At 38.4% G+C, this 18,962-nt stretch overlaps 2 protein-coding genes across 2 annotated transcripts; both read right to left on the reverse strand.

Annotated features, from left to right (window-relative positions):
• Positions 1-317: 317 nt before the first annotated feature.
• LOC139117013 (kelch-like protein 24) lies at positions 318-3,492 on the reverse strand. Its single transcript, XM_070679811.1, has 2 exons — positions 3,451-3,492; positions 318-1,840 (listed from the first exon to the last, which is right to left on the reverse strand). Exons 1-2 carry the CDS (start codon positions 3,470-3,472, stop codon positions 480-482), a joined length of 1,383 nt encoding a protein of 460 aa, XP_070535912.1. The 5' UTR covers positions 3,473-3,492; the 3' UTR covers positions 318-479.
• Positions 3,493-10,507: 7,015 nt separating this feature from the next.
• LOC139117807 (solute carrier family 35 member G1-like) lies at positions 10,508-16,222 on the reverse strand. The gene is made up of 2 exons (XM_070681056.1): positions 16,146-16,222; positions 10,508-12,387 (listed from the first exon to the last, which is right to left on the reverse strand). Exon 2 carries the CDS (start codon positions 12,287-12,289, stop codon positions 11,222-11,224), a length of 1,068 nt encoding a protein of 355 aa, XP_070537157.1. The 5' UTR covers positions 12,290-12,387; positions 16,146-16,222; the 3' UTR covers positions 10,508-11,221.
• Between the last annotated feature and the right edge of the window lie 2,740 nt (positions 16,223-18,962).

The raw sequence follows: 18,962 nt of genomic DNA on the forward strand, positions 1-18,962 counted from the left end.
CCTACTTGCGGTCACATGATTCCAAAATACTCTCATTCAGATATATGGAGGGCCTATGTACTTATGGACACTGACAAAGCCATGAAAACAAAGCGCTCTGGGCATAGAGGGCGCTGCAGCCCAGCAGTCCATGGCTGGATCATACATTTCCACCTTATCAGAATAGCGACGCAGCTCACCACCACTGACATAGATTTTGCGGTCAACGACAGCGGCGCTTGGATGGTTGCGTTTGGATATCATGTCAGCAGCTTTCCATTCGTGGTCACGCTCTGGATCGTAGACTTGAACGTCCTTAATTCTGTTTCCGCCGAGAATATACACATGGTTGTTGAGACTGATGATCGGGAACAAGTGACGGTTTAGCTCAACTGTGTTCGTAACCCAACAATCTTGCGTATCCAGGTTATAGCATTGTATTGCACAGGTCTTTTCATAAGTCAGCCACCCTACAATGAATAAATTTCTCTTGAATCCAGTCACAGCCAAGTTGCTCTCTGTAGGATATATTGATCCAAGGCTATCCCACTTTTCATCGAAGGGGAGGTAGCCTTCAATGTCTTGCAAGTCCCCCCATCATTCTCACCTCCTACAACATAAACTCTTCCGTCAGTAGCAGTGGAACCATGATTGAAACGAGCGTGATTCATCGATGTGATGTGTTTCCAAGCGCTCGTTTCGCTTTCAAAACACCACACGTCATTCACTGCGTCAGTTTCCTTGAAACCGCCCGTGACGAAGATGTTGTCATCCAAAGCCGCCACGCTGTAATCGGTCTGCAAAAACGGTATCTCTGGCAATGTGTCCCATTTCTTCTGAATGGGATTGTAGAAAGTGATGTCCCGAATCCAGTGTCGTTGCGTGCCATCAATTCCGCCGACAACCACCATGGCTTCCGTTTTCATAGACGGTCTAGGTTTTAACGACGGATCCCTGATATCGGCTCCCTGCCATATCTGTTCTTGGATGGTCTTAGCCCGTTGTACAAGATTCCTGCTGTCTTTGCAATGTTCAATCAATGCATCACTTTCAATGTGGTTCACCAGAAAACCAGGGCTTATCAACGGGAGTCGAACATGCTGCAATACTGTCGCTAATTCCGACCATCGGTTTTCGACATCGTGTCTGATCCATTCCATCACTGCAACGTACACCATTTCTTCACTGTTGACATTCAGCGCATCATCTGAAATATAACTGATGAGCCTCTCTGAAGGAAGTTCCAAGAACTCTTCCTGCTTGACGACATCTACGAGATTGATGAGGGCGAATGCCCTGGCTTCCACAGCTAAATTAAAACAGCTGTGTGTCTCTGCGAACGACTGGATGCCAAGGCAATTGGACGCATGAATTTGCGTTTTCAGGAACTCACAGCATGCATGAACTACCGGCTCGTACTGAAGGAACTGCGCGGTTGACAACAAGTCCTGCGCATTCTCTGCAGTTATTGCTAGTGTGGATGTGTAGGAATAATCCAGCAAATTTTTCACGATGCTGGCTTTCATGCCGGTCAAGGTCACCTGATCTTCTCGCCTCTCTCGCAAATCACTTTTGAACATGGCTTTAAAATACAGACAGCTCGCCGCAAGGACAGCACGGTGGCAAGGAAACTGTTCTCGTTCAACGCATATGATGACATCTGTAAACTCTCTGTTTTCTCGGAGATCATTCAGGTTGTGCAACATTTCACCGGCATGATCTGGATGTTGAAGCAGTGCTGTCTGCTTGTCTTTGTCGATTACAAGACCGACACCTTCTATTTTGTGTGTACGTTCCCCACTGGGTGGTCTGAGTTCTGATGGAGTGTCCACAGAACTCTTGGTTGCCATGGTCACAGATTCTGAAAAAGAGGAAAAATATAGCGAAAATAAATGAGAAAAAAATATCTCTTTTACTTTGTTTAGACTGTATTTTAGAGCATATTCCTGATGAGGTTAAACCAGAGGAAAATTGATTCAAAGGATCAAACGTAGAATGAAAAACAAAGACTTTCAATACATGTAAAAGCTAAGCATACAAGAAACCCGAGCGATACTCCCATTGTATGTAGAATACCTAGCATCTGTAACTTTTGTGGTCTGCATTACTGTGTTTACATTTCATTCCATGGCCACATTCTGTTTAACGATGAAGTTCCCAGGCCTGGAGGTGGTGCATTTTCTAAGGCCACTCGGAGCTAATACCAAGGCATGTGGTATGGAATATTTTTGCAAACTAAATGCCACTGGAAACGACCTCAAAAGTTTCATTGTAACAAAATGACCACAAATGTAATAGATAGGTAATAGTGTGCATTTTTTCTTTTCAATTTTACATAAGAGCTGATTTATAATATTAAATAAATTTATACATATGTAATACATATACATATGTATATATATTATATACAGACATTTGTATTGAGATACACTGAGCTAAATAAGAAATTATGCTTGGCCAGTTTAAGATAACCTGCACTTGACTTCAAAACTGAAAAATGTTTCAAAACACACTGGATTATCGCCATATCATATTTCAGAGATCTAAATTTACTAAATCTCCATAAAAACTCACAAAAGAAGGAAAGTGCATGTTTTCGAGTCAGCTGATATACAACACCTCACCTTAACTAACTTTAAAACATAATTCTCCTCCTTATTTAAGATTGGTTATGCCAGTTTAACGATGTTGACTATTTCCTGGCTTGAATTTGAAAGATTTTAACGTCCTCTCAAAATGCGACTGTGTTTACTGCGACACAATGTAAATGCGTTATTATCATAGCGGACCCTGGAGATTTTTTTCTAGGGTCCAGGGATGTAGAAAATAGCAGGCAGTCGGCAAAAACAACCGGTTGTTCGCTAAAAATTGCCAGCCGTGAATATTTAGCTTCAGTAAAAAATCAAGACATTTTGCACAAACACAACCCCGCTGAACGAACAAATATTTAGACCGGTCAGAAACGGCAAGCCAAATCCGGTTACGTATAATCAGCATAGGACAGATCGGTCGACACAGACATATCGTACGGCTATCATCGTAGACCGACTGTTCAGTCTATATACAAGACTTTTACTTCTGCAACCGTCCAGGGTTGAAATGAACGTGCTGATAGGTTAAAGTTCGCAATTCATGGCTGTTCAAAGAACGCCTCATTTTCCCTTGGATATGGAAATATCGGAAATCATTTAAAAGTTGTTGTCTGTCACCATGGTTACATCAAGCTTTCAGAACAATTGTTGAAAGAAAGGTAGACTTTTGGTAGAGACTTGGGCGTATTGAGGTTTGTGGGTGACCAGCTATGGACATATCTCTTCAGTTAAGATCTGGGGTATACACATTATTACAGTTAAGCCGTACTATCTTAGTTCGATTACTTTAAGGTGAAGTCGGTGTATAGAACTACAACTGCAATGATTATCAATCATAAATGATGCGAAAACGAGAAGCAAACACAGACTTCAGGTTTACCTTGTCGGTCGCGGTCCGCCATCTTGGCTCTTTAAATAGCACGCCCTCTGTGTCAGGGCGGCGCTTTTCACTCCTCCCTCTATCCCTGGGAATTTGCACACAGTGCAGCGAAACGATGATTCGCTTGGTAATTAGATTTAGGCCTACCACGGTGACTAAATTTACCAGAGTGCCCTGCGGCATATTGTTTACAGAAACAAAAATAACACTAAATAATCAAGTAATAAATAATACAATAACAACAGCGAAAAACGACAATGAAATAAAGACACTAGAAAAACAATGCAAGAGTAAGCTTATTGCCGAACATATACACAAAACAACAGAAAACTAATAACTAAACATGGAGGTACTCAATCTGATTCAAATTACATGTAGGGATGGCGACGATTCCACCTTTGTTTGTTCTTTGCTGTTCTCGTTAGCTGATAATCGCCTTAGACTCGCCTAGCAGTTAATATAGTATGTAACATGAAAGTGAAAGACTTAAACTTTTGCTCAATTTTTCCTTGAGGAATCTTTCAACTAGTCTCTTTCAAAATCAAGAATAAAAATCGGGGGTCACCGTGCAACTTTTTGTTACTAGAGAAACAGATAATCCAAAATTTACGGATATTTAAAATTCAAATTAAAAATGGTCGCCATCCCTGTGTTAACTCTATGGAGAAATATGATTTTTTTTTAATTTCGAAAAACTAAGCCGGCGAAAAATTTCCTTATACCAAGAGCTTTAAAATGAACCCCCACAAGTGGTATATCAGAAAAGAATTGTAAGAGTTTGAGAGTCTGAATATCTGTCCCCAAGGCGCGAAGACGCAAAGAACAAGCAAAGAAGGAAACGTCGCCATCGCCACATCTGATATTAATCATATGCAAATTAGGAGGTGCTTTGAAATCCGCGCTTCTACAATTTTCAAATTAGTTATAACTCGATTTTTAAATGGGTTACTTTAATCACGTGACTTAATGCGCATGTAGTCACTTATGCCTGTTGAAATGTACATGCTCAGAAAGAAACTAATATAAGTGGCCATGGATCTGCACGAGTTGGACAATATTTCAACGGACGCCCTGTGTAAATTGACCGTGCACAGTAAATTCATCAAGCTCTGGTGGACGAACTCTCGCAGACTTTCAGTCTTAGTGAGATTTTTCACATTGTATAGCAAAGAGTATAGCAATATGAATTTTATTCAAAGGAGACGATAAGGTAAGACTAGAGTCATGTAACCTCATGGGATATACGTCTCACAATGTCTTACAATGTAAGGTGGGAATGCGCCTCGAGAATACTTTCAGATTAAAATGATACTTTTCTGATCTACAGCTTGTGTGGGCACATTTTGAAGATGATGGATTGAACAAAATTTCCTCAGTCTTACTTTTATGGAAATCGAAAATCTATTTTTTTTATCCCTTCTGCCAAGTTGAATTTCGAGTGTCGGCAAATCAACAGATGATTTGTTTCTCCAGTACGAAAGTTTGCACAGTGAATCCAGGTTTTTATTCTTAATTTCGAAAGGAGAGGGCTTAAAGTTTCCTTTGGAAAGTGTAAGCAAATTACGTTTAAGTCTTTCAATTTCGAGGCAAGCATAGCCATGTTATAGTACTTTGGCAATGACTCCCTGTCGGTTCTGTCATTTCGTATAAATAATATCTCGGGACGTCGCTGAACTTAGGTATATGTGCCTGAAGTGGCATCACAAAGTGTTGTTTACAGTAATTAGTCTAAGCATTGTACAATATTATGCTGCATTGCTATACTTCCAAGTCAGATTTCCGCACGAAGACTTCACTATTTCCCTCGAACTTTGAGTTGCAGAGTGAGGGCGCTCCTCAAAGTGAATCAAGTTAATTTTTGTGGAAGTTGAGGGTCTTACAGTGTTAATCGTTTGGAGGGGTCGTTTCATCACTTAGTGAAAACGACAAAATACCAATCCCCTAGAGTTCTTTTTTTCCTATTTTGAGAGGGGAGGGTCTGATTTATTGGTTGTTATCAGGGGAATTGAATAACAGAATTATCCAAAGCTCGTCTTTCTTTGCCAACCTGAACCACAGACCAGGAGATGGAGATGCTTGGACATTGGATGTGTCCGGCCCATCAACATCTCTTTCAATTTCAATTATTTTTTCGTGTCTCGGATAAAATATTTTCAGTTTATCTCTGTCTTGTCGCCTGTATGTAACGGCAGTTGCCCGAAATAATTCCTATGATCCTCTTCAAAGAATGTTTGGGTTGATGACGTCTAGTAAAAAATTATGTATTTTCAATGATTTTTCAAGACAGGGGCTTGCGTCCTAAGTTTAAAATTTCAGTAATGATTGGTGGGAAGTGCTTCAAAACTTTAATCAAGAAACAATTACATATGTACATTATTTTTTAACTTCCTATTCACACGCTAACTAAATACAGTAAAGTATATTGAATAAGGTATACACGTCTCTTTTGCAATTTAACTTTACACGAGATCTTGAAGGAATGTGCTCTCAATGAACCCGCCAACAAAAATGCAATGTAGGATAAAAAACGCACCGCACACTTAACTACAGGACGCATAATTATATAACAATAATACCCAATTAACTTATCTAAGTACAGAGTATATATATCGCATACATCCACAGGGCCAGTGGCTGTAACTGTTGAGGATTTTTTCCCTTTTTGTTTTGTAGGTCGATTGTAGGTTCTTGTTCCAAAGTATGTTGAAACACTCACTACTTAGTTTGTCAACACAGACTCAAGTCCGGAATTAACTTGTCAACAATAACAATGCAGTCTGTACATGTACTGGCTGAGCTGGCAAGCTGATACTGTGTATCTCAACATGCTTTGGGGAGTAGAACAAAAAAATGGGGTTAACATGTAGAGCAAAATTGTTGAAAAAATCAAGAGTTACTGACAGCTACCGGTCATTTAAATGTCACGCAAACCATTCATTCTACCGGTACTCTCATATACTCCATTATTTCATATAACGTATCATACGTTAAATTCAAAAGACTAGAATATATTGGAAAACACTATGATACTGACGAAACTGAATCTTTTCCATCAAGGATAAAATGAAAATATGTTATTTCATGGAGGAAAATTTAATATCTAGGCGGTACAGTAACTTGTTGATAATTTTTTTCAATATTTTCGTGAGGATGTGCGTAGCCAAATTGTATAAAGTAGTAAGTTTAAGGTCGAGTGTTGCAAACAACAACATGCGGTGGACTCACCATGGATACAAAATACTTCCGCTTGAAAACTCTGAAAGCAAAAACTTAAAAAGGACAGTAGCTGAATCTTTCGATGATTTTTTTCACAATTTTTGTTTCTGTGTCAAGTACAGTTTATCGTTCTAATCCCAAAAGCATGTTGAGATACACAGTGTTCAGCTTGTCAACTCAGCCTGTACATGTACAGACTGCATTGTTATTGTTGACAAGTGAATTCTGATCCGGACTAGAATTCAAATGTAAACAATAACAGTGCATTTTACGTGTAGAGGAGCTGTGTTGACAAGCTAGATAGTGGTCCTTTCAACATGCTTTGAGGAGTAGAACAAGAACTTGCAGTTGATACATACAATATGGAAAAAATCATAAAAAGTTGCAGTTACTGTCCCTCAAATCGATCCACAGATTCCTAGTGATACTGGAACGTCGATTGATAGGGTATCAGTGATTTTTGCCGATTAATTGTGTTATACTGCGAGGAGTTGATTCATGCTTGCTGTTGGCCGTTCAGTACGAACGATCAAAACGTACACGATGGAACAAATATGGATAAACAGAACTCTTGTGAAACACTAAGAAAAAGAAAGACAATGAATTGATAAACTTACAAGAACGATGTAATTGCTTATTGAGTTTATATACACGTATCTATGATCAGATTGTTTAGGTAAACGTGACGAGTAATGCTATGAATTCTATCATAATGGTTTACTGAAACTGTAAAAGTAAAGATGTTTTATCAGGACTACGTGCATTTAATCGTGGACGGATGAACTTTATTCGCCAGGCTTAAAGCGTTTCAATCCACCCTTATTTTAATCTACAATTGTAAATAAATGAGATTATTTATATTTACGCCTTTATGCGGCAAATGAAAATCGTTTATATTTATAAATTTACAGGATGCTAGGATATTTGTTTCCTCCATCAAACATTTTACAATTGCTCTGCCATGGAATGTTGAAATTGACCATACATTGCACACACGGTCTCCACCGTAAACCCGAGACTTGCGGTACATTTTGAGAACAAGATTTTCGTCGAAGTTGAAAAATATATAAAAAAAACACAGTGACCTTCGTCACTTCCAGTTGAACCATAGACAATACTACTGTCTATTGTTGAAGCGATACTTTTACATTACTTGAGTGACATAATCATAACGAACTAATATACAATAATAATAGCCAGTTCCTTACATATGAAACACAAACTATTGACAAACGTTTATGGTACCGTTAGCTTCTGGTACAACAGTCAGGGTAGAGTACTGTTGAACTATTAAAGTAAACGGTCACACATGCATACCTCATGTGTATTTAAGGTAGAACGCACCTCGGGGACAGACATTCAGACTCTCAAACTTTTACAGTTCTCTTCTGATATGCATGTGGGGGTTCATTTTAAAGCTCTTGGTGAAAGAAAACTTTTCACCGGCTTAGTTTTCTGAAATTCGAAACTTTTTATTTTTCGCCATAGAGTTAACACAGGGATGGCGGCCATTTTGAATTTCTAATATTGGTAAATCTTGGGTTATTTGTTTCTCTAGTACCAAAATTTGCACGGTGACCCCCTATTTTTATTCTTGATTTTGAAAGAGAATGATTGAAAGATTCCTTGAGGAAAGTTAGAGCAAAAGTTTCAGTCTTTCACTTTCGAGGTGCATATTACCTTAAATGGCTCAGTACTTACTTTTGTAAAGAAACATTTGTACCTTGGGGTTATGTTAAATAATTTAGGAAATGACGTTGATGATATTAAGCGACAGATGAGGAGTTTCTATGCAAGTGCCAACTCTTTGATTAGGACTGTTTATAAATGTTCTTCTTCTGTTAAAATATGCCTTTTTAAGGCATATTGTTCTGCTCAGTATTGTTCCCATCTTTGGAGTACTTAGGCCTACACTGAGAAATGTATCAATGATATCAGAGTTTCTTATAATAACGCTTTTAGAATATTGTTGATTATTATACACCTACTGCCGTAACCTATGGAAGTTTGACCGTCCAATAACTTTCCGTATTTTGTATAGTACGCGAAGTCCCGAATACGGGAGACGCGCGACGCGAATTTTCAGGGGTTTGTAGCAATTTTATTTCAACAATCGCGCGCGTTTCACTCATATCGCGTGTGCCGCATCCCTCAAAATTTACCATAGAATTAGTTTATACGAACGATTAATGGAGGGAGGTGTATAATAATAGGGTTATACACAAAATACGGCCATGTATGGACGAGGGCTCAGTGAGTGACGTATTGGACTCGCCTTCGGCTCGTCCAATACGTCACTCACTGAGCCCTCGTCCATACAGGGCCGTATTTTGTGAATAACCCTATAGTATTAGACACCGATTGAGTATTTCAGAAACTTTTGTCAGTCATTGCATCATGACATTTCAAAGTAAACAACGGATGGCCCGTTCTAACTTCGTTTGATGGAAAGCGAAATCATCTCATCGCAGCAGTTTATATGTTTTTAAACTTTATTTACTTGTTTTCCAAGTGAAGAGTATGTTTAGTTTTTATTTTATTTTCTTGTTGAGTAAGTTTTGTGTTTTTTTCCCTCTTGATTTATGTGTACGTTCTCGAATTAAAGAATAAATAAAAAACACAGGATGAGGAAAGTTGTGGCGGATATTACTGACTGCAGCGCCCTCAGACAGCGATGACTGATCTCACATAAATTGAGTAGCACTGCTCAGCTTCGTAACATTGTGCAGGCCAAGGTAACACATCAACTTGTGTCAACTGTGGTACCAGATGATAATTATGAAGAACTGAAATGTTTATGAAATTTTAAAGAGTGACTTGGGGGGGGGGGGGGTGTTCACAACTCCCAGTGAAAACAAACACTTTATTTTAAAAATCTCATAGCATCTTATCAAATATCAGTTTTTACATCGATTACTGCTTTCTTTTCCATCATTTACTTTATCTTAACGAAGATTAATATTAATGATTTGAATCTTAACCAGTGATATAGATAAGACATACACTGCTTCGTTTAAAACGCATAGCTTGTCTAGGTCGGCCCACAGTCAATATGTATAGTAACCCCATTTCTATTACTTTACATAAGCTTATACACTGGACACTCCTGGTGGCCTATTTATGGGAGGAGTCCTGACTAAATAAATACCACTTTGGTGGCGAAGATTCATAAACTTTTGCAATTTTTACAATACCGGCTACAATGGAGAGCGCTTGTTCAGCCACGATGAATGCTCTTACTCGACTTTATCCGTATGCACTGCATACGAACCAACTGTCTATACCTGGACAAACCGACTGTCTATATCCTGAATACGAACCTATTGTCTATACCTGGATACCATTTTAAATTTATCTCACGCATACTTGCATAGCAGAATTGTATGATCCCAATAGAGAAGAGCCTTTTTGCTAAACTCACTCATTTCAAAACGTACTTTTTCCATACGCGCAGCTTGTTTGCATGTCTTACATTGTTGGCAAAATTTTCAGGAGAGGACGATTTGCTAAGATGAAACAGTTTATATGCTATTTACCTATTTGTAAAATAATTCAAATACGTGACTTTGATACATAATTGCATAATTCCTTTGCATGAAAGTGGCATTAAAGTTTTGTAACATCCTCTAAACGTATTATTTTACTTTATTCCAACTGTCTATAATTTACCCTGACTTTAGTGCGGATCTTGTGAAATCGACAGAAAACTACCGACGTTTTCGGAGAAGTTTGCATGTCGGTGGCCCACTAAGTTTAAAGCTTAGGGGGTGTCGGAACTGCATGCGCTCGTGTGACTTTCTTGTTTACACAAAATGCACGATATCTAGCTGCCACACTTGAATTTTACGATGTACATAAGCATTTTTTTACTTTCATCAATCGCCATCATACATTAAATGCAGTGTTTACATCACTTTTAAGGGTCCCATACTACTTTTGAGCGCATTTCCGACGACCCCTTCCCTTTAAGTTCAAAGGTCAAACGTAACTTCGCCATTTGCACACTTGCTAGGGAGTATGGTAACGTCCTACAACAACAGACATTTAGCGCGTCCGCTGGAAATCGGAAAATGTAGTGCGCTGTCGGATTCTGTCGGTCGCGCCTTGAAATCATTTTTTTTTCTTTCTGAGTTTCGCTCTATCCGTCAATAATTTCAGGGTCAACCGTGGACTATTTGCATTGGAAATAAGACGTTTAAAAATCCCATAAAGTGATAATGCCACGTCAATGGACTAAATGCCATAGTACATCTCGTGATGGCCATCGAAAAATAACTCATCAAATTGAGTTTGGAGTATTGACCGACTCAATGTTAGTTGAGAAAGGTTAAGATGTGAATTAAATCTGGCCCATGCAGTGACATCAAAATATGGACACACTGGATGTACATTTTATCGCTATTTTAAGATACCATTTCTATTTGCCATATTAATCAAAATCAATTAATGTTACAAATACAATATTATTATAAACTCCAAAGTTCTAAATCAAAGATAAATACGCGAAAGAAAAAAAACTGACAATATTTGACAACTACAGCTCCAATAAAAGTTCTCAGGTGCTATTGTTATTGCCATTCAAAGCTTTTTGAATTTTGTAATTAGTATATGTATGAAATATGAAAACTAAAAGAGCACTTGATAGAACCAAAGCAGCCCCTACAAGTTCATATGGCTTCACTTGATTATGAAGAAAGGCAAAGTCAAGTATATATGAGCAAACTACTTGTATATTTATCAATATAGCGACGGTAGCGGCGCTCTCCAGTTGTAGACTCCTGTAGATGGCGCCAATAGTCAAGGCATTGACAATGGACTCTGCTACGACAATTGCCAGAGATTCCTTGCTGTATAGAAGTAACGGCAGTCCCTTTATCAGCAGACAGATGTAAGCGATGATGAAGGCGAACACAGCACGATAGAGAAGTATAACAGAAAGCTGACTACGGGCACCAACGATTCTACCCATGACGATTGTCAGGGAGTAGAAGAAAGCGCCTGCTATGGCGGCGATGTACGCTATCACTTCAGCTTGAGCCTCGGCGTGACCTGGCTGGCTGCCAAATATGAATGTTGGCCCGGTAATGAGTATAATACCAATTACATTTAGGAGGGTACTGACAGCATCAGCAACCTTCCACTTTTCACGAAGAAAGCAGCAAGCGAGTAGAGGGGTGATAATAGGATTACTTCCACTGAATATGGCATTTATATTCCCAACAGGAGCCCTGGACAGTGAATAAAAGTGTAACATCTTGGTCGCCAGACCTGGTATAGCATTCAACAGCAACAAGATCTGAGTCTTGTTGTCCGTCTCCAAGACATCCATCCGATAATACACTATCGGTATTATGGTCACTACGGCCAAGACTATGCCCTCGAAGAAGATCACTTGGAACTCCGAGACGCCATAATCTGTTGCTATGGCAACTAGCCCGCTAACGATAGCATATCCAGCGCCATGGAAAACGGCTAGAGAAACGCCGACCATGGAGCGAAGGATCTTGCAGCTCAAACATTTAAATCGAGGATTTCCTTTACGTTTTTGTTCATCTTCACTGGCAAACAGATATTGGAGATCGCTTGCAGAATGTGACGTCATCTCGAACTCTTCGACGGCCATGATGAAATTCGTAGAAGTAGGCCTGGTCTTTAACTACCGGGAGGGAGGGGGAGGGTCTCCTCCGACGGCTTTGGTTATCCGATGTCCTAAGGATGACGCTGTAACGAGGGTATAACGAGAAATGAAGACTGTTAGTGGGATAAGAAACTAGAAAGGGCTCTGAGAGGAAGATTAAAACACGGGAGAGAGTTTCTTATCGATTTCATTCCTGTCGGGAATGGTATGAGTCGTGTCAAATTCACATGCATTACACAAGTCATGGTATTAATTTTATGTTTTGAAAATTCAACCAAAGCGCAAGAACCTCCTCATTATAAAACACTCCCCTCTCTCTCCCTCAGAAAATCGAACAAAATTTAATTCGAGTTGAAATAATCGCGAACACTGAAGGTTTTGTCACAATTTACAAATTCAATCACACAACTTCAAAATGGTAGCATCGAGTCGATTCTTGCCGGGACGTTTTTAATTTAAGCTACAACAAAGGATGAATGAAGTAAACTATTAAATGCTTTCTGTCAAAATCAGATCATAATGAACAGAGTTGGAGAAATTAAAAAATAGTAAAAATTGAATAAGCGAAAATGGGACGCTAATTCTCTAATGTAATTACTCCATATATTTTTTCAATAAAATAAAGCAATTAAGGGTGAAATAACCACTTCCCGCCGCCGACGCATATCATTCTAAAGTAAAATAATTGATAGTATGAAGATAACGACAGTTTGGGGAATTCGCAGCGCGGCCATTCATTCCTATGTCCCTTATTCGACGAAAAAATATGCCAAGATATTGTCCCGGGTAATTTCATTTTTGATTGGTCATGGCAGGTCATCGTTGCTTTCAGATTAAAATGAAATGCTGACTATCTGTCACTATGACGTCAGCGAATGTTGCCAAGAGATGCAGTTCTCGAATTTTGTTCTAAAACGCCTTGACCTTCTGTTCAAGTTCAACTTTCAGTCTCAGAGTTCAATATAGCAATCTTCGATGGAAGGACTTGCGTATGTTTGCCCTTTACGTCAAATACAGAAATTACACTAAAGAGCAAGGCTGGTATTTGCTTAATTGCCAATTTCAACCATGATTTCAGCAGATCCCTAAACTGCCGGGTAGTGTATATTCTATTTCTTTAAATGTGCTCCAGTATTCCAAAAATGTATAAGCGGAAGTTGGCAGTGACTGAAATGTGTAATAACCGATTGTTCGATTATGTTTGACGCACATTGAAGACATGCATCAACTGTGTTTTGGAAGGCGCTTTAAGGGTATACAGTCACCTGTAATCTAAATATGCCCATATATGGTCAAAGGGGCGTTCCTTGGTATTCAAAATGCCACGTGAGGGCGCTGTTTTTAAAAAGCGGCCACCCGCTTAAAATCTGTGAGTGGATATATTTTCTCTTTCCATGGTAACTGTGGCAAAATTGGAACAGGTGACAGTATACCTTTAAGGTAACGCCGCTGCAACGTTCATCTGTCAATCCTTGGATAAAATACATAAGCTTGATAAGTAATATCGCAAGCATACAAGAACAACAGACTAATTCGGACAAGTTGATCTGCATGCACATGGGTTGATCGACATGCATGTTCTGAGACAGTCGACATTATATAACGAGCCATGTAGGATAGTTATCATGGGGTAGATTGACTTAACAGTCTACAAACATAGATGTATAGTCACGGTCTCAATCGTACAAAACAACAGACGCCACATGTTCTAGTCTGTACAGACTTCCACTTTGCTGCAGTAGGGACATCGACAACGTAGTTGTCACGTACACTTGTAGACGCTCAGCAAGATTGTCTAAAAAAAGTCTAGATATCTGTACTCTGCGTGTCAATATAATATTGTGTAATTTCAGTAGTATGGGAAAAGGAATTCCACTCCAGTTATAACAGTGAGTATAGGATGTGTATCAATGCCCAGTATTTTTCTGTTCACTGTACTTATTAATTATTCTTGAAAATTGTGTTGTGGGAGGATTCTCCCAGTGTGCCGCTTTAATTGCAGTATATTTGACACATACTGTATAAGGTGATTGATTTGCTAGACTTTGATGTTTTATTGCCCACAATGTGAAAGGGCAAGTCAAGCCGCACTTAGAAAGAATTTCCTTAAGATTTACAGTGTCTTCAGTGTTTAGGAATTCAAAACTGTATGAAAGTAAACCGCGAATGAATCCACAAGTCTATTTTGCCCTTTTTTCAAAGCGAGTGTATTGCATGTGCATGAATCGATCTTAAGATGTACAGCAACTCTTTCTCTGCTACAGGTGTTCTTGAGAGCCACTTTTCACCTCAAAACAGTTCTAATCATGCCGCTAGTCACACCATAGACCACCCAGGATATATTGGCTAGTTTTTTTAAATATAACACGTAAATAAAACTTGGCAAAAACACATTTACATACAAACGATGAATGCTCAGGTCCACATTTCTCAAGATTTTCAAGGAGTACTGTTTTAGCTTCTCGAAGACAGTTTCAATATTGCCTCACCTGATTTTATTTATTACACTTGACAGTCACCTAAATTATGTACTGAACAATCGTTGATGATGCCCTCTAGGTCTTGAATAAGATAATGTGTAGATGTAGACGCTATGTATAGGAACTATGCACACACTATGTTCAGGCAACTCTTGACGTTGAACTCGGAGAACCTAGACTTTTGAAATGTCGACACTTTGTCAAAGTTGAAATCATATCAGCAAAAACCTTCATACATGCTAATGTCTACAGAGAACTGATACAAATGGAGTGCTAATTACAGATCAGATAATAGATAAAATATCAGCCAAAGGAACAGTATCTCTAAACATTAAACTCTGATAGCATTTTCATTATTTCTATGCTTGAAACGAGTACATTAAATTTTTCTTCTTATTATCCTTACATTATGTTTATAAACACAGAATTTATAAACACAGAATTTCTTTTGTTTGCAGAAAAGATTAGCAAACTGAAGACATTTACCTCTGTATGTACATTTTTGTAATTTAGTATCTGATGTACCCCCTTTGCAAATGGGCCGGAGGCCTTGGAAAGCAAATAAAATTCTCACCAATTGGTGGGGTATTCATTCATTCATTCATGATGTTTATAAACACAGAATATTACCCTTGAAAACGTAATTGACTGTGCTGTACAAGTCCTGACAAAAATACAGTTGAAAACAAATAATATTTGGCATTCCTTACAAACACAGAGTGTTGACAAAATGGACGTACGGTATTTTGACTAGCGTTTTGGAGTAGAACAAAAACAGTATATTCCAAACACACGCAACATACTAGGAAATCAACCAAGTTACAGTTCTGATGCTTTAACGATTGAAAAAAGTTCACAGTGACGTCGCTTGTGAGACACATTGTTTAAAACACCAGGCTATCGATTCATATCGACTGAAACGTGAATATCCAACATTTAATCCTGACGAATTCCTATTTTTTAAGCATTTCTACAAAATTCAGGAAAAATCTTCTTCGAGGAAAAAGAAATCAGAAATCGTCGAGACTGTAAAATTTAACCTCGCCTATCTGTTCATCTGTTCAGTTTTACTACGTGTCAACTTTATCATTATCCGAGTTGTCGTAACGAATGCCGTCTATGTGTGATTTACTTTCAAGCAGTCTGAAGACTTTCAATACTGCCACAGCCATAGTTGCGAGTTGAATTGGGTGACTTGGTTCAGAATACGCTTCTTCAATCAAAATGTGGGTCCGCGCATTTTTTGAAGTTTCTCAACACAGTTCCAAAAACTGTCATGTAAAACATGCTAATAGTCGGAAAATTGCCTCATATGTATCCCAAAACTTTTGCAGATTGCACGGAAAACATAAAATTCTTACCTTATCTAAAGAATCAAGGTTGGCTCCATCTGTGAGATTGCAGCGGAAATTAGTAAAACCAACAGCGCTAAGAGAGCTCGAGCAGGCAAAGACTAATAAATCGATGAAATATTCAGGAGCAAATATATAAAGATGAACAGGTACAGAGCGCGATGCATGACGGGATACTATAAAAATGGGATCTGTCATCAATGAACATCAAGGACATTATCAGGATGAATAAGACGTAGAAGTAGTTGACGATTTAATGCAATAAACTCATTACCCACTCTTTAAGCGACGCACGTTTTCGTCAGGTTTGAATTCCTTCGACTGAACCACATGACAATGCACATCCTACATTTACTGATTGCGTCATTGTATAATTGGTGTTAAAGTTTTTCATAGTTATCCTGCGTTTCTTACGGATAACTTTAATTAAGATTTTCAGACGATGTTATAGGACTTTAACTGTACGGTGATATGGTTATTTATGTCACTGTGGGTGAGCTTATAGGAAAGAGATTGTCATCACTCGGGCCGTCATTAGAGGTAAGAGAAAAAGTGTCAGAAGAAAGCTTATAAATATGTAGGCTAGAGAATACAATAGAAAAGAAAACTATCTTTTTCTTTTTCGTGTACAATGTATAAAAAAACAACTTTCTAATAATTTTACTTTGCTTACAAACGACAGAGACATCGCATTCTCACTTTGTTCTTCGCTTTTTATTATTTACGATATATTTCATAGTTTCATTGCCGTCCTCTCGGTGTATCGACTTACTGTACTTTATCGGTCTTGTAAAAAAAATACAGATGTTGCAGACAGCTGTGTTTCGTGTACACCACTTTTTCCACCTCGGAACGTTTACTTGTCAATAGAACAAGTTGTTTATTCTTCTAATTCTCTAATTCTAATTCTCTTTATCATCAAGACTCATTACGTTTTTGGGTTTTTTACTATTCAGTGAAAAAAAAATGTTGCTTGACGTGAAAGAAAACATTGCATTGAAAACGATACAAACTACCTCAAAAGATGGTTATAACGAGTTTATTTATCTCCCACTAGTCGGTTCGTATTTTATTGTATTAATGTGTTGAAGCTGACCAATGAATTATTATTTACCATTTTTGCATATCAATTAGAATGAGTCTGCGTATGAAACGGTATCTGAATATATTATTTTAACAGTTCAAATATTAGCCGTTTTTAGTAAAAAAATGTATATCTGGGCTTTTTAGCAAAACATGCGCACGGAGAGGTATTTTTTTTCATTTATACTCGACCTCTTACTTTCTTTACGCTTTCCACATCGGCGTTGACAAATAGTTTTATTTTCTTTTTCACCTCATCGTAAAGTGAGTTTAAGGGAAAAGAGGGTCCAAATAACGCTACACAATGTAGACTATACATGTGACGTCTCCCAAACGCGACCAGCCTCATCACTACGTTGTGTGCCAGGAAGCTCCGAGTGAATGCATGTAACTGTTAAAGCCAAAGGCGAATCTGTTGGAAATAACTCACTGGTAGGGCTATGACCGATATGAGCTCCAGTAGAGTGGTTAAAACGAAATATATCTTCCTCTCAGGGTCTACACAAGGCAACCTTACCTACCGGTGTGTGTGTATTCATTACTTTTTAATCTTTTTGATAGTAGGGCAGTATACATATAATTGCATCACCTGGAGATAGTACCATGTATTTCAACGAAACGAAAGAAGAACAGGCTCTGTTCAGCCACAGACCCTTACATTGTAAAAATGGTCTATGGCTCAGCACGAGAATTCGAGAAATTGCATCGGTATTCTACGGGCGTGGGGGTGGGGGGCTTTTGAATATATAGCTGAAGTTACAGCACATGGATAAAGGTTCTTTGCAATACACCTATGCAGAGACGTATGCGGAGAAATAGGGCTAGCTGTTCGCGCAAGGTGTTCACAGTGGTTTGCTGGTAGACGGACATTTTTTCTCGCGTTCGTGGACGAGAAAATAGCGGCCAGGCCGCGATTCTCGGCTGCAGCCGACGTCGATTTGTTTCTCATCAACTTTCAGAACAAAGCTGGCAGACAGAACGATTTGGCTGTTTAAACTATCAACTTCTCATGTTGTGCAAACCCTTCCTGAAATAAAAAAAAACTTCAATATTGTATGATGTCATTGATTTCCTAGCGGAAGACATCCCTGGTACCATTTGCAATTCTGAGAATACTTAGGATGTCGGTGTAGTGAAGCATTAAATCGATTTCTGTGGGGGTGAAAAATGCAACATATCACACCGACGGCAATTTTATAAAATGTCATGATGGGAAGCCAAGGTTTAAAGGTATCTAACTCCTTCGATTGCAAACAACGGTTAATTTTTTTTTTGATTTTACAGCCATGGTCATATTTCTAGGGATAGAAAATATTTTGTGAAAATATGACGCCAAAATCCACGAAAATTCATCGGAAACTATAGAAATAGTAACGTAATTACTACAAAGTAATGTAAAATAAAAGAACACATCTGATTGGCTACACCTTCAGACACTATTCATACTATCGATTCGATTGATAGGGAACATTCATAAATTATGGGACTGAAAGAGATTTTGTCTATAATTTAGTATTTGGTTGATGTTCATTCTGATGTAAATCATGAAAGATTAGGAAACCGTTTATCATTGGCTGATAGATCGCTCTATTGAACCAACGTATTGTAAAAAACTGACCGAGGTGTGCCGTTTTAAATTAGTATTTTAGTAACATTATTACGGTGAACCTTAAATGTGATTTATCAGCGCATGGGCAAAATCGAAAAGATTTTGTTATTTGTATTCTCCGTGTGCAGTGGTGA

Source organism: Ptychodera flava, chromosome 18 (genome assembly GCF_041260155.1).
Source record: "Ptychodera flava strain L36383 chromosome 18, AS_Pfla_20210202, whole genome shotgun sequence".
Classification (NCBI taxonomy): Eukaryota; Metazoa; Hemichordata; class Enteropneusta; family Ptychoderidae; genus Ptychodera; species Ptychodera flava.

Coding starts and splice junctions, on each gene's coding strand:
- LOC139117807 (XM_070681056.1), bottom strand. CDS start 12,289: ATGGCCGTCGAAGAGTTCGAGATGACGTCACATTCTGCAAGCGATCTC.
- LOC139117013 (XM_070679811.1), bottom strand. CDS start 3,472: ATGGCGGACCGCGACCGACAAG. Junction 1,841..3,450: donor GGCGGACCGCGACCGACAAG/GTAAACCTGAAG, acceptor CCTCTTTTTCAG/AATCTGTGACCATGGCAACC.